General features: G+C 50.4%; 3 protein-coding genes across 6 annotated transcripts; 1 reads left to right on the forward strand and 2 right to left on the reverse strand.

Moving 5' to 3' along the window:
* Positions 1-2,009: 2,009 nt before the first annotated feature.
* On the reverse strand, positions 2,010-11,246 carry PDAP1 (PDGFA associated protein 1). The gene is made up of 6 exons (XM_056336700.1): positions 11,161-11,246; positions 7,159-7,250; positions 5,101-5,208; positions 4,576-4,697; positions 3,537-3,688; positions 2,010-2,843 (listed from the first exon to the last, which is right to left on the reverse strand). Exons 1-6 carry the CDS (start codon positions 11,171-11,173, stop codon positions 2,785-2,787), a joined length of 546 nt encoding a protein of 181 aa, XP_056192675.1. The 5' UTR covers positions 11,174-11,246; the 3' UTR covers positions 2,010-2,784.
* A 171-nt stretch (positions 11,247-11,417) lies between these two features.
* BUD31 (BUD31 homolog) lies at positions 11,418-13,774 on the forward strand. Of its 2 annotated transcripts, none has more exons than XM_056336701.1 (5): positions 11,418-11,574; positions 11,943-12,096; positions 12,652-12,774; positions 13,001-13,167; positions 13,512-13,774. In XM_056336701.1, the coding sequence occupies exons 2-5, from the start codon at positions 12,003-12,005 to the stop codon at positions 13,560-13,562; spliced, it is 435 nt and encodes a 144-aa protein (XP_056192676.1). In that variant the 5' UTR covers positions 11,418-11,574; positions 11,943-12,002; the 3' UTR covers positions 13,563-13,774. The 2 variants fall into 2 exon arrangements, with proteins under 2 accessions (XP_056192676.1, XP_056192677.1); XM_056336702.1 differs by having other exon boundaries at positions 11,429-11,574; positions 11,954-12,096.
* A 494-nt stretch (positions 13,775-14,268) lies between these two features.
* On the reverse strand, positions 14,269-18,888 carry PTCD1 (pentatricopeptide repeat domain 1). Of its 3 annotated transcripts, none has more exons than XM_056336693.1 (8): positions 18,337-18,888; positions 17,955-18,095; positions 17,541-17,759; positions 16,813-16,914; positions 15,691-16,449; positions 15,372-15,488; positions 14,834-15,073; positions 14,269-14,610 (listed from the first exon to the last, which is right to left on the reverse strand). In XM_056336693.1, the coding sequence occupies exons 1-8, from the start codon at positions 18,805-18,807 to the stop codon at positions 14,431-14,433; spliced, it is 2,229 nt and encodes a 742-aa protein (XP_056192668.1). In that variant the 5' UTR covers positions 18,808-18,888; the 3' UTR covers positions 14,269-14,430. The 3 variants fall into 3 exon arrangements, 2 of the variants coding, with proteins under 2 accessions (XP_056192668.1, XP_056192669.1); XM_056336694.1 differs by having other exon boundaries at positions 14,834-15,016; positions 18,337-18,886; XR_008821504.1 differs by having other exon boundaries at positions 14,503-14,610; positions 14,834-14,981.
* Between the last annotated feature and the right edge of the window lie 20 nt (positions 18,889-18,908).

Consider the following 18,908-nt stretch of genomic DNA (forward strand, 5'->3'; position numbering starts at 1 on the left):
TCCAATGATATTTTCTTAAACAAGCTGAATGTGAACATGCGTGTGGCTAGAGCACTTGACAGTTGCTGTGCCGCATTCTCCTTTCTGGCCCCAGCTCTGGAGATGAATCAGGACAACGGGGAAAAGGGGAATGTCGCCTCCCTGTTCCCTGCTTCTGCACAATTTCAAAACATTGGTATTAGAGAGAAGGTAGGGGAGAGGACAGAGGTGGCAAGTGAGTGCGGGCTTCCCCCATTGCTCCCAGCACCTGTCTCCTCCTGGACACCAGTCAAGTGCCACCAGGTGTGGGATTTCACATCCTGGGAGCCAGCTCAGAAACCTTGGGCTGCCAAACCAATCCTGCCCCTTCCCAGCCCATCATCGCAGCCTGCCAGGCAAATTTTATCGGAGCACCCCCAACTTCCCCCTTCCTCATCTCTAGCTCGGGGTACGCGCAGTCCCACCTCACAGCCAGACTGGAAGGACAAAGCTGCTCCCAGGAGTACCGAGGAGCCTTTGAAGAAGTTGTAAGAAAGTGGATAAACCCTGCTGTTTCAGAGCAGGGTTGAATTGCATGTGGTAAACAGGGGCAGGGTCACACATCTCACAGAGGGTATGAAATTGCGATGAAGTGGTTGCTAAAGGCTTTGGCAAAGGCAGAAGAACCAGCACCTGGTGTGTCAGGGCAAGCGAGACGCCCTGCCGCTCCTTCAGTGCCGCTGTGCCTTAAACGGCGCGTCTCTGCAAGGGGAAATCCTGCATTTATCACCGACGGAGAAGGAACCTGTGCAGCGCAACACGGTTGGTTACTCCTCCTGGGATCGGACTTTGCTGCAACAGCTCGGGCTAAACCCTGTTCCTGGGGCGCCCCTTGACGCAGAGCAGCCCTCACGCTGACCTCGGCCCGGGAGGGGAGGGCTGGCTGGCGGAGAGGGACGGTGACATTTGGGTTCTGGTCCAGCCGTTAGTTAGTGGGAGGTGCGTTCTGCTGGGAAAAAGATTTTTCCACCCATTTCTGTGTGTTCACCCCATGTGAACAAGCCCCATCTCTCCCCCTCACCACCTGTGGCTTCTACCCTGTCCCGTCCCAGGCATCAGCCTGCTGCCTCCCACCACCCTGCTGCCTCCACCTCCTGAACCTGTGCCAGCCCTGCCCCCACCATCAGTTCTTCCCTCTCGCAGCTGACAGCAGGGCACCTCTCCTGGTACCACGCATCTGTCATAGCTCCCTGAAGGTATTTCCTGTCTCAAATCATGCCTCGGGGCACAAAAGTTCCTGCGGGAACAGCTGTAGGGCCTGCACCTGTGCCCCCACGCAGAGACGACCCAGCATTCCCACACCAGGAAAGCAAATTCCCCCCAGTGCGGTCTGAGCAGGCAACTCAACAGTGACATTCCCTGTAGGACATCCCTCTGTCACACCCTCATGCCCAAGTCCCTGCAGCCAGGCATGGACAGGATGACACAGAACAAATCACATTTGTCATCCTGCGTGTCTACAGCTGTCACCTCTGCTGGTGACCGCGAGAGTGCTCTCATCTCAGCGCTGGGGCTGAATCTCCTCCAGCCTTTGGCGAGTGAATCTGGGAAGCGCTGGTGTCGCTGGCACAGGCTGCCTGGACCTCCTGGGGTGCAGCGGGTTAGAGCACCTCCTGCTCCAGCAGCCCTACACCAAGAGACAGGACATCTGACAGGGTGACAGCTTGGGGACTGGCCCCCTGACAAGGACAGACTGCAGCCTGAGGGTAACTCTTCTCCACTGTGGTAACCAGATTGTGCAGGGGGGAGTGGGGGTGGGGGGGGTGGGGGGGTGTAGAGACAGCGGGAAAAGCTTTTTGCCTTCAGGCTGCATCTGCTGATGGCGCTGCTGAACCTCGAGCCACATTCCACACCACAAACAACACAGAAACGGCAAAGCAGCCAATGCAGAAGTCACCACAGCATCAGATCGCTACAGCACCTGGCACCTCAGCAGCAGCCTGTACACTCGTGTTCATTTACACACATACACCAGGCGATGACAGAGCAGATATGATAACTTACATTTTAATCAGCCAAATATACAAGTTCTGTTGTTGTTGTTTTTTAAACTTTATGAAGTTTTTTTATCCATCTGGGTCTGATACAATTAATGTTGTTGTTTGTTTCCTTTAAATAAAGGATGATGTGGTTAAAAACTGGCACTATCCCTAATAAGGAGAAGGAAAAAAAATAAAAATGAAGAGGAGGGAAAAGGGGAGACTGGCTGCAAGAAAGGAGGGATGAAACTGGGAAGGAACGGCACTCCAGATGTCCATGAAGTCAGGCTCCCAGCTTATACTGCAACACCCTGCAGCAAAATTTGATGGGCCATTCGCCCAAAAGGATTCTGCAGATACATTATCTTTTGGGCTTTCACTAGCAAGTCAAAGTTCCCCACCCCATGCCCCACCCCATAATGACCCCACAATCTATTTTCTTGCAATCTAATATTTGAAGCATCTCCCCTCCCGCACAGCTCCCTCCCACCCTGCCCCCTGTCTATGAGTTCTTAACCCTAAAAACAGCAAAAACATTCAGGTTTCCAAACTGTTACAGAGAATTGCTGTTCAGCACAGTTCTGCACCAAAGATAGCAGCTGCCCCTAACCCCAAATGGAAATCTGTGCCAGGATGAGGACAAACATTGTCAGTGTCTCTTGGAGGTGAAAGTGACTTCGATGCCTCAGTACACCCTACGTGGCATCAATGGTATGCAACACGACAGAGTTCCTGGCAGGCACCAGGCACAGTTCCCTGGCGTTTCCTCCTCTTGCATGTCCTGTGCTTACTTGTTAAGGGATAGAGACTGCAGTCTTTTACCTGCCATGGCCGCTTCGTCTTTTGCTGGGGGAGGAAAAACAACAGAGGTTTCACCACTTCACAGCGCACGCCAGGGAGTGGGGGTGGCTTGACAGCCCCCGAGACCAAAACCCCATGAGTCATGTACAGTGAGGCAACGGGAAAATATCCAACCCTCCCCGCTAATCCATGGTAGAAACCCTCCAGAGTCAAGAGAAGCAGCCCCCCTTGCACGTTCCCTCTGTCCTTGGCCTCTCTCTTCAGCCGTCCACACATCACCCTGCTGCTGATGCTCAAATTTCTCTGTGGAAGCTACTGAGAAGCCATGCTCATCAGAATTCCCATTCACACCGATCAGAGCTGAAGAGAAAGTCCAGGCAGGGGAGGAGTGCCGCAGACTCCCTGGGCAGTTTGGATCCCCAGCATGCAAAGCAGAAAAATCACATCCAGCACACGGAACCCGCCAAACCCCCAAACTGGAGCAAGCATTGCCTGGGAGGCTGAGGACAATATGGATGTCAAGGGCAACTCCCTTCCCTCTTGCCCTGCTCCCTGTTCAGATGTTCTAGAGCTTTATAAGAAAGAAACAGCCGATTCTGGTTTTGATGAGAGTTGTGAAGACAGCAACACCACACAGTCACAGGAGATGAGGGATTACTATGTATGATATGAGAAATCATGCCTCTTGGCAGTGCAGCCACCACAAAAAGAAGAGGATATGATTAATTACTCTCTAACCTTTTCTTTCTTCTTCTTTCTTTCTGGCAGCTTCTTCCCTTTGCTTCCGAATGATGGCTAGTCGGGCGAGATCTGCCTTCGCTTGTTCTGTTTTACCAGCTAGGTGCATTTTCATGTATCTTTCTTTTGCCTTTTGTTTCTCTATTTCCTCTCTGTTTGAGTGAAACACACCAGTCACCAGAACATCACATAAACACGCAGGCAGAGGCAGTGAGGGAGACTTTCTGACTGGGAAGGGAGTGAGGACAGAGATGGACTGCCCACAGAGACTGGGGGCCCTGTCACCAGTTTTCAAAGCAGTTTTTATCTATTGCAGGGTTTGAACAGGAACGATGACAGAGAGTATTTCTGCTTTCGTACAGCTAAATACAGACACTGACACACAATGAGGTCACATGAATTAGCCCCAGACTGCACAGCACCATTACATGTTTTTCCCAGCCTTACCCTCAAAGGTGTACTTCTGCTGAAGCAATCTATCCCAAATAAGCAAGCTTAAATCTTTCACTCTGAAACTCTCCATTGCTAAATGGAACTAGAAGACTAAACTTTCGTTCTCATCTGATTCAGCTTCTCAGACAACTCACCACGATGCCTGGAATCTGGGAACAGCTACCTGTCACTAGGGCACCTTCTGTAGCAAGATTAAAGCGACCTCTGGTTAATGGATTTCAGTTACGTCTGGGTTTTGGCATAAAACTTCAGGGAAGGAATGGCCTAAATCCGCCTCTCAGCAAACTTCACTCCCTTAAGTGCACCTGGCCAAGCTGCCTGGCTCCAGGATGGCCACAGCTGCTCCCAGAGGGCAGACAGTTTCTGTAGTTTGTAAGGAAAAGACATTTTGAACCATGGTGAGTCCTGCTCGACAGTCTGTTGCTGCTCAGTGTCTGCATTAGACAGCAACACATTTAAAGGGCTTCCCTGAAACACCAACGCATACGCAGCAGGGAAACACCTCCCCGTGTTAAGCTGCTGCCACCAGCAAGGACGCAATTCCAAGAATGCACTAGCTCCTGCCAAGGCAGCAGGAAAGACTCACCGCTCTCGTCGTGAGAGTTCCTTAGGTCCATCCAGGTCCAGCTGAGTTACTTTTTTGGTTGTCTGAATTACACGATTGGGATTCTCTATGTCTATCAACCCTTCCACTCCTTTGCGCTTTTGCTAAGGTTCAAGAACGAGAAGGTTAGGAAGCTTTCTCGTACCCAGCACTCTGTTGCACCAGAGCTCATTAAATACACTGCAACACACCCCAAAAGCAGAATTCAAGATGTTTTTACTACCAGACAGCAAAACCATATATGAACCAAGATTTATACTGCCAGGCATCTTCAGCCTTTTCTGAAATCTTCTTGCCTTTGCGTCTCACTTGTAAAATTACACAAGTTTTCATTCTGAGGACAAAATGCTGTCAAGTAGGTTTTTTTGCTTCTAAAAATAGTTATTCCATAAAAAAATTACTATAGGTAGCTCTCAAAGAGAACTTGGAGTCAAGAGTGTGCATGTCTCTCCTGCCCCAAGAATGTGGGTGGTGCAAATGCATTAAGTGACTTGAGAATGACAGTACCTGATAATCATCATCATCTTCATCACTCTCATCTGAATCTAAAGACTTCTTCTCCTTTTTGGGGTCCCCTGTTGCTCCTTCGCCTCCTTCCTCTTGCTCCTCTTCTTCCTACAAAATCACAGGAAATTAAGAGAAAAATGTATGTCAATAAAAATCCCAAATCCAACAGTGACTCTTAAATGAGATCGTTTTGGAGGGATTAGAGACAGCTCCAAGAGCACTGGTGCTCCTCATGTGGCCCATGTGACACCAAGGGTGCCTGGCTGTTACAAAACAAGAGCTCATTCTCAACATGTCAGTGCACACCACCTGCCCCAGCAGACCACCTTTAAACAACTCTGCTGTTCTCTCTGTGTAACAGACCAGGAAATCAATTGTAAAAGCCAGAACTGGCACTTTACTTTCCCCAAATGAAAGATCTCCAGGAGACAATCTGGCCCAGGTTTCCAGTGCATAATATCTCAGGGACCGGAAACCACACAGATGTAGTGTAGAGCTGGATCCCATCCTAGATCTAGATAAAAAAAAAAAAAATCCTAGAGAAGCTCAAAGTGACAACCATCAACCAGAACATTATTATCCAAGAAAATACAGCCTATTTTTAACACTGCTTTTACTAGTCAGAAACCTAGCAATTAATTTGTAAATCATTAGACGATAAGAACAACCAACATGGGTGTGAATAGCCACGTATCTACCACCGCCAGATATCCCTCATCCTAGCAACTGGCTGCGCTATGGGCAGTAAGAGGGGTAATTTTGTTAATTATTTTTTTTTAAGCTCTCCCTAACAAATCAGTGTTAGATCTAACCATCGCTATGTGGTATGAATTAAGACCAAAACAAAGAATTCCTTCTCAAAGAGCAGTTCTCTGGTTTGTTTTGAAACAAGACATCAAGTGGGGTCCTACTTGTCCTGTGTCCTGTTCCATTTCCAGTTAGCATTTTTATTAACAACTCGGAAGTAGAGAACACTCATAAAGTTTGTGAATGACATCACACTGGCAGGAGTTGGAATCATTCTGGAAAACAGGATCAGACCCATAAGTGGTTTCAGAATTTGGAAAGATGGCATGAAATCAAGAAGGTGGAATCAGAAAACAAAACCAGAGGAGTTATACTTTGGAAGAAGAAATCCAACACAAAGTTGGAATATATGGCGAAGCAGCAAACCACACAATCATCTTGAGTTGCAGCTGGTCAAAACATTAAAAAGGAGTCAACAATATGGCTCATAACTGCTTGAAAGAGTAATCTTCTTCTCGAGGTATTCATCAGTATTTCCTACAAGGGGTATAATTATCCTACTGTAGTCAGTGCTGAGGCTTCAGCTGGAATAGTGTATTTTGGCTTAGGCAGCACTTCCAGAAAGTCACAGAAAAGCAGCAGTGAGAGTGTCATCGTAGCTGTGATGATCTGGAAATACAAGACAGCAAGTACTGCAAAAAGTATCCACGCCTCTCATAACACCAGTCAGGTAGATGTGGAAGTGGGGGCAGCTGTTACAGTCCTATGTTGGGACGTAGAAACACACCCAAAAAAGGAGTCATGCCAGAAAACTGTTCTCTCTCCTACAAGTCAGAGGAAAACAAGAAAATCATGCGTACAGGAAAGAGTCAAGAGTTTGGTCTTTTAAATCTAGAAGAGAAAGAAGGCAAATACAATAATTTCAATATGCAATAAGATGTCAAGATGTGAGCCCTTTTTCTCCATAGCCAATCTGCAGAGCACAGACAGAAAAATCAGCTGACACTGGAGACCAGAATGATGACATATGGGGGGAACACATGCCTAGAGCTGCTGTGTGATCATCCTCCCTACCTTTAACCTTCAAATTGTGAACTGGATGGTCTACCTGGCCTCACTTTTGTGAGGCACCAGACTGGATGACACCATGCAGTCTCCCCAGGCAGAGATATTCAGAATTCATACTGTGATCACTGACAGAAAAATCTCCAACACTTGACTAAGCTGCCATTTCTCATGAACTGCAAGATAAGCATGCTGTCCAGGCCAGGACTTCTGACAGTAAGCATGTAACACAGGCAAAACACATACCCTTGCCTTTTGCTTTTCTGCTTGGAGCTGGGCATCAATCTCTTCAGGACTTGTGTACTGTCTTGCTCGGCCTTTGTGGCCTCCTTTTCTACCTGTACAAAAAAAATAAATTAATAAATGCTTTAGGGGTAAGCTTCCAGAAAGGTGTACTCCTCCTGCAGCACTCTCTGGATTTTCAGTGCAGACAGGATAAACCAAAACAGCTTCTCTGACAGAATCTAAACAACAACAACAATGAAAAAGACACCCTGAACCTGCCAGCCTCCATAAAACACTCCAAGATTTTTGGGTAAATTGCACAGAGATTTGGGATTATTGATCTAGAGAAAGATACTCAGAGAATTGGTTCCTTCTTTCCCCTTGGGCTGTGTTTGGAGACACCAGAACTGAATGCAGCCTATCAGCTGTACAGCGTTCTCCTAATCAAGCACAGGCCCGTCTTACAGAGCGAGCCAGAAAAATCCTCCCTGAAGGGGATACCCCTGTCCCTCAACCATCACAGAGCCGCGATGCCAGTTACGTGGCAACAAGCTTCCAAGTGTCCCCACAGCTCTTGGTGACGCCACCCTTCCTTGCCCACTCACGCCTGTGCTTGTGGCCTCTCTGATTCACTTCCCGGACTGGCAAGGGCTGCTCAGCCCCACAGCCACGCTCTGTGCTTCCTGCACGGGAGGAATCACAGTGTGTTCCTGCGGCTGCCACGGTTACAACCAACTCTCTGACAAGCTTGCCTCCTTAACCCCTCCCTTATACTAAGGCTGTGCCAAGAGAAAGTAGGCAGCTAATTGGACAAAAGCTTTGGGAATTATAATGAGAGCTGAAAGACTACGAAAAGGAGCCTCCATGTTCCACTGCTTTATAAGGAAAAATAAAAACAAGCTCTAGGAAGCAGGAAGAGGAGAGAGTCAGCTTAGCTGGCTGGGCTGCCCGGCTAAGATGGGCTCTCAAGTTTAGAATTCTGTTTATTAACGAATTGCTGAACCCATTAATGCTTCCTGCAAGTGACTGCTCTGTTTATGTTCTTACAGCTCCAAGAACTGCTGGGAAGCAAGCTGAACAGAGCTGACTCCAGCCTTGAGCCAGGGAGCTCAGGGTACAAATGGTCCACGAGATTAGCAAAAAGCAAACAGCTTAGGCAAGGGAGCTCTCTGCTACTGCAGGAGTCTTTGAAGTCCGAGGGAAGGAGCAGGAAATCCTTGCTCGCTCTCACCTTCCCTGCTTCACCTGCCGAGGACAACGGAAACCTTATGGTGGCCGGGAGGGCTGATGGGAATTGTCCTTTCTTCCTCAGGAGAGGAAGGCAGGAGGCACAGGAGGGACCCGCCACTGCTGAACCGATGTGCCACAGCCGTGGCCAGCTGCACTGTCAGACTCAGAAGGACAGGGAGCACCAGCGCAGGCAGCCTCTGTGCACTGCAAGCTTTAGAAATTTAACATTTTCTGACCAGCCCTCTGCTCAGCATAAACAAATTCTCACACGTTTTAGCTCAGTAAAAGCTGAGCTGTGGAATAAATTATCTCAAAAGCCTCACTGCAAAGCCTTACAGAGACTCCTGAGATGTTTTTCCTCGCATGAAATGGGGAAGCGCAGAGCCCAGACTCTTCCCTCAGAACTCAGCTGTGGAACGTTGTGGACACTCAAACCATAAGTGCAACCAAAAGCTTTGCTGCACCCAAAGGCGTGTGTCTCCTGTTCCCAACTATCCCACACGGTAACACTGACACCCTCTGGGAACAAGATCTGCCAAGGGAGCACTCCAGCCCAGGAGACTTTATCCCACTGCCCAGCAAATGACATCACTCTAAATGGAACAACAGCAATATCTTTGACACTACGTAACACCAAGAAAACTGAACTCAACCAAGCTCAGCCCGTGCCAGGCAGTCGTGTCCAGCTAGGCTCAGAATTTCACACTGGGCTCAGAACTCAAGAACACAAAAGCCTTATTACTGCAAATAAAACAACAGTAATAAAGGGAGGGAAACAACTAATGAGAAATTATCTTACATTAAACACCTAAAAAGCAGCAAATAGAAGAGTGAATCAAATCTCATTTGTATTCAAGCCTGCACGGGGAGAAGACCCCTTTGAGTGGGAGCAGCAGTGCCACCACCTCAGCGGCTGGAGAGACTGTGGGGAGCTCAGCAAGGTGCAGGGACAGGGCTCTGCTCTTCGCAGAGACATCAAACCGCACGCTGGACAAGCAAAGTGCTGGTTCTACATCTGCCACTGACCTACCACATCATGCTGCACAACTCAGCTCTGCTCTGTGCCTCAGTTTCCCCATCTGTAAAACAGGGATAATGATTTTTACCCTCCTCTGTGAAGCACTTTAAAAACATAATCACCTACAGATTTCACCTGCAGTAAAGACCACTGGCACCTAAGGCAGGCGCACTCAAATACATTTGTCTTCAGCTTTAAACAGCATAATTAAGGAACTTAAAAGAGAATGGAAGAATATTTAAGGAAATACCTTTTTTACGATCAAAGTATTAAAAAAAAAATGAAGTAATCAGAAATAATTTATTACTGACCGATTAACACCCCTCCCCCCATTTTATATTAAACAGTGACTACAAAAATTCACTCTTATATTGTAACTCCTACTGACTCGGGGGTGGGGAGGCAAGCGAAGCTCCCTCTTTTCTCAAGAAGCAAAAGGTTTGAAACAAACATTTAAAACTGTATGATGAAATGTAGAGCAGGAAACCCTGAATTATGGGGCATTTAAACATGGTAACCAGGGTTATAACCCACCACAGTTCTTTGCCTTCATAAAAAACAGGCGAAAGCTTCAGCCCTGTCTACTAATATTGTGCAAATGGACACAAAATAAAGCGCTTAAAGAAAATCTAAATAGGGAAGCAGATTTAGTCCTAAACCTTGGGAAATGCTGATGAAATAAATTGGAGCAAACTACAGGGAAGATGAATGATGAGGGCTGGTTTACATTAATGTATATGACTGGGGTTTCACAGAGCCAATTATGCAGATGGTGCATCTGGAGAAGGTTCTGGGTGGATCCAGCTCCGCCGTGACAGCCTGTCAGTCCCTCATTACTTCTCCTTAATCACAGAAGCAAGTCAGTACCCGCTCCGTAATGCCCAGATGCGGAGGTGCTGGAGCCCCATGAAAGCAGCTACGTTTGGAGCCCCTGACCCGAAGACCCCCCCACCCCCCCCCCCCCCCGCCCCTCTGGGCCGGACCCTCGCACTCCCCTATGCAGCCCCTCAGGCCTCCACCGCTGACCCACCGGGAGGGGATGGTCGTTAGGCACCACACAGAGCCTGTGTCTCCCGGGGTGCCCCCCGGGACCCCCGTGTAGCTGCAAACTCCCCTCCCCGGGCGTCCGTGTGCCCCCAGTTCTGCCCCGGGGGAACCGGCTGCGGCTCCCAGCCCGGCGGGGAGCACATGGGGCCCAGCCCGCTCCCGGCCCCACGGGGGCGTCCGGCACCGCGCATCCTCTGGGACTCCTGCGATCCCATGGCGCTTGCTGGGGGGCACAGAACTGGACCCCCTGCTCTGTGAGAGACGGGACAAGCTACCATGTTTTCGGGGGGCGGGGAGCGAACCGCCCACCCCCCCTCGAAGCCCTCCAGAAGCGGGCTGGGGGAAGAAACCGAGACCACCCCAGAGGCCATCCACAGCCGTAGGAGGGGTGAGGGGGACTCCCCTCTCCCAAGACCCTCCGCAGCCGGTAAGGGGAAAAGGAGACCTCCCCGCCACCACGCTTCCCCAAGGCGGGGGAGAGAGGGAAAGAGACCTCCCCTCAGACCCGGGGACGGGGAACGAACCCTGTGTCCGTCCGTGTCCCCCCCCCCCCAGCCCACACCGGGGGGCAGGAGGAACCCTGCCCGCCCTGAGCCTCCACAGCCGGAGCCTCCCCCCACGCCTCTCCCCTCCTCCCTGGGGCTGAGGGGCCTCCCTCGCCTCAGCCGCCGCCCGTCCCCCTCTCCGCTGCCTCTCATAGGGGCGAATCCCCCCGGCCCGGCCCCCACCTCCTTTCGGCATCGCGGCGGCGATGGCGGCTGCGGCAGCTGCAGCGAGGCCCCCCCCGGCCCCGAGTGGCGACCCGGAAGCGGAAACCGCCCCACCCCCGCGCGCGGCGCGCGGCCCTCGGCGCCCGCCCAGTCCCCACGGCCCGCCAGGCCCCCGCCGCGAGGCTGCCCTCGGCACCGCCTGCGCCCCCGGCACGGCCGCCCCTGCCCCGCCGGCCCCCCCCGCCCCGCCGCGGGCAGCGGGACCGCGTCCCCTCCCGGCGGGCCGCGCTCTCCGCCCTGCCCACGGCCCGGGTGGGGCGCGCACGGCGGGGCCGGTGTCCCTCAGGCAGCGCGGCGGGCTCCCCGGCGGGGCGGGGCTGGGGCAGCGGGAGGCCCCGCGGTGACGGCGGCGGGAGCTGCGCCCCTCAGCAGGTAAGCGGGGTAGCGGGGTCCCCTCGCCCGGCCCGGCCGCTCTCCCGCCACGGCCCGGGCCCCGGGGGCCGCGCTGGGGCTGACGGGGCCGCTTCACCGGGGCCGGGCGGGTGCTGCTGGGGGTTGTTGCTTCAGGGCGGCCCGGAGTGGGGGTGGGGCAGCTGGCGGCTCTTGGCTGAGGAGAAGAAAATGTACTGTGGTGAGGCGGATGCGGCGCGCCCCCCCCCGCGGCCGGGCTGGGCGAGATTTTGTCTCTTTTCACGAGCTCCGTAAAGCTCATTTTCATCATCAGACTGGAAAATGGCAATAGGACACAGAAATCTTAGGAACGATATGCCCAACAACTGTTTTCCCTTCGTTTTTTCTAGTGATTTTTAAGGACTTGGAAGCAGCCGCACGTTTGAGTGCGGGCAGGCGTTCCCGAGGTGATGCCCAAAGTGAAGCGGAGCAGGAAGCCTCCCCCGGACGGGTGGGAGCTGATTGAGCCAACACTGGATGAGCTGGATCAGAAGATGAGAGAAGGTAAGCGGCAGAGCGGGCTGTGACCTGGAAACCAGCTAACCCCTAACTACTTCATGAAGCACAGCTTACCCCGCCAGCAGAGGTTGTCCTTTTCTGTGTCCCTGCCTCGTAGTGGTGCTGCAGACAGGCTGGGCCAGTACTGGCTGCTTTTTTTCTGGGTATACGCTGGTTACAGTGCACAGAGGTTTGGCGTACAGTTGTTTCAGGGCATGCCATGGCTGAGCCACAGCTGAAGCTCGCTGGTGTGTGTGGAGGGACTCATAGTTCTTGTCTGTGCCGTTGCTCTGGTCTGACGAGCCAGGGCAGCCATTAAGTCACCAGCCTTCCCAGTGTGGGTCGTGTCGTCCCCACTGCCGTTCTGTTTTTATTTCCTAAAGGAGCTGTTCCAGGTCAGGTCCTTTCTGTTTGAGTCTTCTTCCATTAAGCTCGGCCTTACCTCTGCAATGTATTAAAAGTTATGAATGTTCTTGGAACAGTTTACTGCACAGTGACTAAGGAGATAAGTTGGCTGTCTGAAACGGTCGGCTGAAACCTAGTGTTTGTGTTCCCTCCCAGCGGAGACTGAGCCTCATGAAGGGAAGAGGAAAGTGGAATCCCTTTGGCCAATCTTCAGGATTCATCACCAGAAAACACGTTACATCTTTGATCTCTTCTATAAAAGAAAAGCTATTAGCAGAGGTGAGGAGCACAAATGCCTTACCCTGGGCAGGGGAAAACAGAACAGAGCAAGATGCCTGCCTGTGGATGAGCCTGAACTGGGGTGTTGGTGGGAAGGATCAGGTTTCTGGGGAGGGAAGATAGAAGGAAAGCTGGCAGCTGCCTGGCTTTAACTGCTAGATATTACAGCTACTAATTCCTGATAGTTACCCAAGAGCTACTTGTGATGGTGTCTATTCCTCTACAGAGCTCTACGAATACTGCATCAAGGAAGGATACGCTGACAAAAACCTGATTGCAAAGTGGAAGAAACAGGGTTATGAGAACCTCTGCTGCCTGCGATGTATCCAGACGCGGGACACCAACTTTGGAACCAACTGCATCTGCAGGGTCCCCAAAAGCAAGCTGGAAGTGGTAAGAGTTTTCAACTTGTTCCTCTGCTTGTCTGGACCCTTGCAGTACTCTAACTTCTCCCAGGTCAGGGACGGCAGGGGAGGTAGTGCTGTTCTTCCTGGTCATTTCCTCTAGTTGTAACATTTCTGTCTTTGCTGGTGGAGTTGGTATCCTGTTGGTTCTAAAGGTACTGTCAGCTTTGGCATGCAGTTGTTTAAAAGTTTTTAGAAGTATGGGAAACAACAAAACTAGCCAGTAGAAACCATTCCCACCCAGATCCATTCCCTGCCTGGAGGCGTGGGCCTGCTGGTCTTGTTTGCTCATGTAGCTTGGCTGAAATACCCTCCTGATGTTCTTTCTTCCAGGGGAGAATCATTGAATGCACTCACTGCGGATGCAGAGGCTGTTCTGGGTGAAGCCTTTAGCCATAAGACTACTTTTTGAACTCTGAGGGGTATCATCCTACATAATGGACTATTAGTGCAGTTACAGCCACCTTCTGTGTGATTGGGTATTTCTGTAATGCAATTAAAACAGCAACACGTTTATCTGGATCATACAATGGTGGTTGTTTCTGAGTTGGGTTTGTGTAGTCGTTTATTTTGAAATAAAGCCTGCCTTCCTGAGAGAGTGCTGTGATCTGGCAAAACATTTCTACGCCCTTCTTCTGCTGGACGTGTTCTGGTTTGTTTGTTTGAAGGCTGCTACGTGAGGTGTTCTAAAACTGGGTTGCTTTTTTAAACCACCTCTTAGGCCTCTTTCTCAATTAACTGTATTTAAAAGGCTGTGTGGAAAGGAAATAATACAGTTCTCAAACATCTGCTCTGATTCAAGCTCTCCCCTGATCTTGTGTAGAAGGAAGCTAAATGTCACTGGAGCTCTCTAAGGTTTGTAGCCTGGAATTAGTGCATAGATCTGTACAGACTGCTGGCATTCCTGAAGAGACTTCTAGGTTGCACCTTAAGTGCCCAGATAGCCACAGAACACAGGAAAGAGGCAAAACTAGCACCGAGCTAAACCACCGTTAAATCTGATTTTGCTTCTTCCTTGTTTAGCACAGGTTTTGTTAAACTACAGCCTGTCTAATCCTCTGCAATTTAAGGAAATTCACTGGAAAATGTATTTGCTTCTTAAAATAATGGACAAGTATTTTATTACGTAGTTAGCCCAAGAACTGGGGTTCATGGAAATATGAAGCAGCCTTACTATGAGACAGTTTAAAGGAGTGAGTTCCAAGTTCTTCCAGCACAAGGAAGATGCAGGACTTCAGCATCCTGCTCACCGCTACTTCTGCCCTGACTGCTCCTGCGCAGCCTCTTCCTTATTGTCATCTACCGCATGTTTCACTGTTCTGTATTTTTCCCAGGGGTGGGGGGTCTCCTCTCCTGCCATTACTTTTAACCACCGATAGTAGTAGCCGCGGAAGCCATCAATTTTCTCCAGGTACGGGTTCTTTGACTTATACTGCAAACAGAAACCCAACAAAACAAGTTCCTATTAGAAGAGAGCTCACTTCAGCACCAGCATGCAATAGCTACAAGCTGCTACTAAAGGAACAGTTACTAAGTAACTGTCAGCCAGATCAGACAAACCCAAAGGAAAAAGACTTAGGCAGACATCTAATTTGTGCTGCCTTGTTGGTGTCCTTCGTGCTGCCTTTGCACTTTGACTCGTCATGGCTACTTACCCGATCAAATTTGGGAGGGTACTGTGCTGCGAACTCCAGCTGGCGTATGATAACTTCATTGGGAGGCACCTGGTTATTCCTCATGTCTCGCAGGATCTCAGTGAGGTAACTGTAATCCAGCTGTCTCACAGCAGCAGCAATGAGGGTGCTGTAGATAAACTTGTTGGGAGTTATTCCAGACCTCTGGAAACAACAAACGCTACGGTTAAACTTGTTTATCTGCTGACTAGTGCAGGACTCCTGGAAGGAAAAGGCACACAGGTGCTTCTTACACAAGGAGTACAGCTCTCACTCTGGGACCCATGTAGCAGCTTCTACAATGCCAGCACAGCCCTCCCCACAAGCCCTCTGCTGTCCCAGCACAGGTATAGGACAGACCACCTGAGCTGGCTCTAGCTACTCTGGAGTTGCTTGGTTTTGGAGTGAGAACAAAAGCCGTCGCCACAGACACCTCAGCAGGTCTTTTTAAAAGCATTAACACTTCCCTTCACCTCTTCCTGCAGCTCGAACCCCAAGCAGCAGAGGCTTTTTTGATTACCTTCAAATCTGAGAGTAACTGCAATCCATCCTTCTCTCTGTTACAAGCAATTGCCAAGTTACAAAACGTCTGGAGGTTAGGCGATAGTCCCCTCTTCACTAGAGCTGGCAGCATGCTCTGCAAGATAAAAGTGTTGACATCAGTTTCCAAGAAGTCATGCTGTAGCTTTCCAGACAGAGCTGAACACGCTCGAACAGAATCCAGGAACACTGAGGAAATTAAACCAGCACCGGTTTGTGGAAAACAGTGTGAGACAGAAACAGGTGTCACAGTTAACACAGGAGGATGTGACAGGCTCGTTCTGGGTTTTTTTTCTCACCTTTGCTCCTTCCAGGTCTCCCTGTTTACTTTTCTTCCTTATTAAAGTGTTAAAGAAGGTCACATCTACTTTCACTTTATGTTCATCTAGGAGTGCCAGCAAAGAGGACTCTGAGGGGCTTTGGGGTTCTGCCAGCTCAGCCAGTAATGTAAACGTTTTAATGTTGGGTTCTGCATTGTCCTCTTTCATTTTACTCAAGAAGCCTTCCACGTCCCCCATCAAAGCCAGTCTATCAGACGGTGTGGCCACTGTCCCCAAGGAAACCACGGCTGCATCAGGCATCCTGGAATCCAGCAAGTTGGGCAGGTTGCAGAAATGCAGCTTCTGGCTGAGGTGTTCTTGTTGCTGCTCCACCTTGTTCTGGCCTCTCCTCATCAGCGCTCCACTTGTGCTGTGAGCTATGCTGGGGCTGTTGAGAGCAGCTGGTTCTGTTTCAGCCTGATTTACATCTTTATTTTGGTGCTGGATCAGTTCTTCACGCTGCACCGAACTCTCCTGAAATAACTGCTTTTCCATAGCTTCCACATCCAGCTGGACAGCAGCTGCACTCTCTGATCCCTTCTTCCTCTGACTCTTTACCTTTTCCTTCTGTCTGCCGGGTGCAAGCCTTTGCTGAGAGGAGTTCTCGTTGGTGGGTCTGAGCAGGAGTTCAGAAGCCACGACTGGATCGCCTATTCCACAGTCTCTCGCAGCACGTAGCATCAAATTGTAAGTGTGGCTGTCAGCCTTTATTCCAAGTTTAGTCATTTGTTTCCAGACCTGAAGAGGGGAAGACAAACATCAGATGTACGTGATGCTAAATAAGAGGAGCATTTGATTGTCAGCATATCTGTTAATGTATCTGCTTGCAGAAAAGGAGCAAGTTTATAGCATGATGAGGTGAGTGGCCACTGGACAGTAAACAGCCACCTTGAGCTCATACAGTCCTGCAAGATCACCCAGGGTGGTTTACCAGTGTACAAGACATCCTGATGGAAGTCTAGTTTACAGAACTGGGCCTAGGAGGAGCTGACCTCCTCCTATTTCATCAGCTCTAAGCAACCTGCTGCCTTCTCTACGTTCAAGTGCCAAGTTAAAATACAGAGGCACTTTTTCCTCCCCACTTAGAAGATGAAGACAAACCTGCAGGGCATATCGGAAGCCATTTTCACTGTCCTTTATGCAGCTCATGAGAAGGAAGCTGAAGGTCTCGGCTGTGAGAACATGGCCCTTATGCACAATTTCCTGAAAGAGCAGAGAGCGCATTAAACTCCTCAGTTACCCTAACAGTCTGTGGCAGCTGGCTGTGAAGCTCAAATACCACTGATGTCTTCTAGGGATATAGCAGCAGCAAATCACAGGGTGAACTCCCAGGGCTGTGAGCAGAACGATCGCTCCAGGAGAAAGAGCGTCCTGAAATGCTGACACAGATCCTAGCTACTCCCTGATGGGAGCTACAGGGAATCAGGGGGGCAGGAACAGCAATCCTTTTAGCTATTCCCATACTGGCCCTTCTGAAAAAAGCTGCTGTAAGAGCTCTAAAAGGAGACAGGTATCAATGTACAGATCTTCAAAATAAAGAGCGGAGACAGACACAGTAACTGCAAACTCCACAAAAACTGTTCGTTAAGTCTCTGTCACACCCGACCAGTTTTAAAGCCAACCTCAGCAGCTGCCTCCTTTTATGTACTTCAGCTTAATGTTTGGTACATACCAAGTCAATTTAATTGTATGAGACCAAGGATCAATGAAACATAAACACATGACCTGTAATTACCTCTCCTGAAAATGCAAAAGTTCATGCAATATGGCAGCTTCCAGGAGCTTTCACCAGAGCAGGCTACACAACATGAGAACAGTCATTTATTTACCTTCAGTACATCAAAGCACATCCTGAGATCCGAGCAGAGGGCACAGACCTTCAGCAGCGCATGGTAGGTGATCAGGTTCAGCTCTTCATTTTTGCTCTTTAGCTGCTGCCGTAATTTGAGAGCGCTCTGCAGGCCCGAGTCCTTCCACGGCGACTCAGCACAGGCATTGAACAGGGCTGTATAAGTGGCCTCCGTGGGAGTTAAGCCTCGTTTTTTCATCTAAGGGAAGAGAAGAAGAATTTGAACTGGCTTTTTAGGAAAGGATGTCTAGAATTTCTTCACTTGTTATTAAAAGTTTCAGGCTAAGAAGGTGCAAACACTAACTCAGAGGCATTTTGGAAACAAAGTAACATGAAACAGTTTTAACTTAAAAAAGGTAAAGGTGGTTTGAGAAAGGAGACAAGGTGAACCTACATCATTGTAGAGCCTGAATGCCTTTTTCACGTAGCCAACCCTGCCACAGCCGCCAATTAGAACAGTGTAATTGCTTTCTTCCGGCTGCACACGCTCCTCCTTCAGCATCTGCACCTCAAACAGCTCCAGAGCCTCCGCCAGCTAGAGGGAAGAGGAGAATCCACGATGAGGCAGCAAGAGAATCGGTTACAATGGACATTATTTGCAGCTGTGGGCAGACTGTGGTAGAAGTCCTACAGAGCATGGGATTCCTCATGGATTAATTTTACTACTTTCTATAAAGATACTAAGCAATAGGATAACACAGATGGGATGCAGTTGCACAGTTGCAGCTGTCATCAATGCTATTAAAAACCAAATAAGCGAAGAGCTGGGAACACACCTTGTCATCTCTGATGAGGGCCTTGCATCTCAGGAAGTACCAGTACGGGGTGTTCTTCGGACCGCATCGAGGTTTTCTTCCCGGTTCTTCCTCTCCCTCCTCTTGCAGCTTTAAATTCTGGAAGCGCGATGTGGTTTTGTGATAATATTTTCTAGAAGAAAATTTATTAGACAGCGTCCCGAACTCCACGCCTTCATCATCATCATCATCCTCCTCCTCCTCCTCGCCGCCCGCTCCAGCGCAGCTGCCAGCACCGCTCTCTCCCGGCTCGCTCCCGGGCAGCCTGTAGGACGCCCGTGACGAGCTGAACGGTCTCCAGCCCGGCAGCGGCCCCTGCCTCGGGGGCCGGAGCAGCCGCGGCGCCGGCCCGGACCGCTCGGAGCCGCCCTCGGAGGCTGCCCCCCACCCCCACGGGACAGCGGTGGGGGCCCAGCGCCCCCGCAGGAGGCCGAGGAGCCGCACCGCCCTCATGGCGTGCCCGCGGCCACCGGGAGGGCCTGGGCCTGGGCCCGGCCCCGGGCCCACTCCACTCCCCTCCGCCGCGGCGCCGGCGCGGGCGGAAGGGGCGGGGC

Source organism: Falco biarmicus, chromosome 4 (genome assembly GCF_023638135.1).
Source record: "Falco biarmicus isolate bFalBia1 chromosome 4, bFalBia1.pri, whole genome shotgun sequence".
NCBI lineage: Eukaryota > Metazoa > Chordata > Aves > Falconiformes > Falconidae > Falco > Falco biarmicus.

Coding starts and splice junctions, on each gene's coding strand:
- PDAP1 (XM_056336700.1), bottom strand. Junction 4,698..5,100: donor AAGATGATGATGATTATCAG/GTACTGTCATTC, acceptor CTTGAACCTTAG/CAAAAGCGCAAAGGAGTGGA. Junction 2,844..3,536: donor GAAAGAAGAAGAAAGAAAAG/GTTAGAGAGTAA, acceptor TTCCTCCCCCAG/CAAAAGACGAAGCGGCCATG.
- BUD31 (XM_056336701.1), top strand. CDS start 12,003: ATGCCCAAAGTGAAGCGGAGCAGGAAGCCTCCCCCGGACGGGTGGGAG. Junction 12,775..13,000: donor AAGAAAAGCTATTAGCAGAG/GTGAGGAGCACA, acceptor ATTCCTCTACAG/AGCTCTACGAATACTGCATC. Junction 13,168..13,511: donor CCAAAAGCAAGCTGGAAGTG/GTAAGAGTTTTC, acceptor TCTTTCTTCCAG/GGGAGAATCATTGAATGCAC.
- PTCD1 (XM_056336693.1), bottom strand. CDS start 18,807: ATGAGGGCGGTGCGGCTCCTCGGCCTCCTGCGGGGGCGCTGGGCCCCC. Junction 16,915..17,540: donor TGTGCTTTGATGTACTGAAG/GTAAATAAATGA, acceptor CTGCTCTTTCAG/GAAATTGTGCATAAGGGCCA. Junction 16,450..16,812: donor GCTTCCGATATGCCCTGCAG/GTTTGTCTTCAT, acceptor TCCCCTCTTCAG/GTCTGGAAACAAATGACTAA.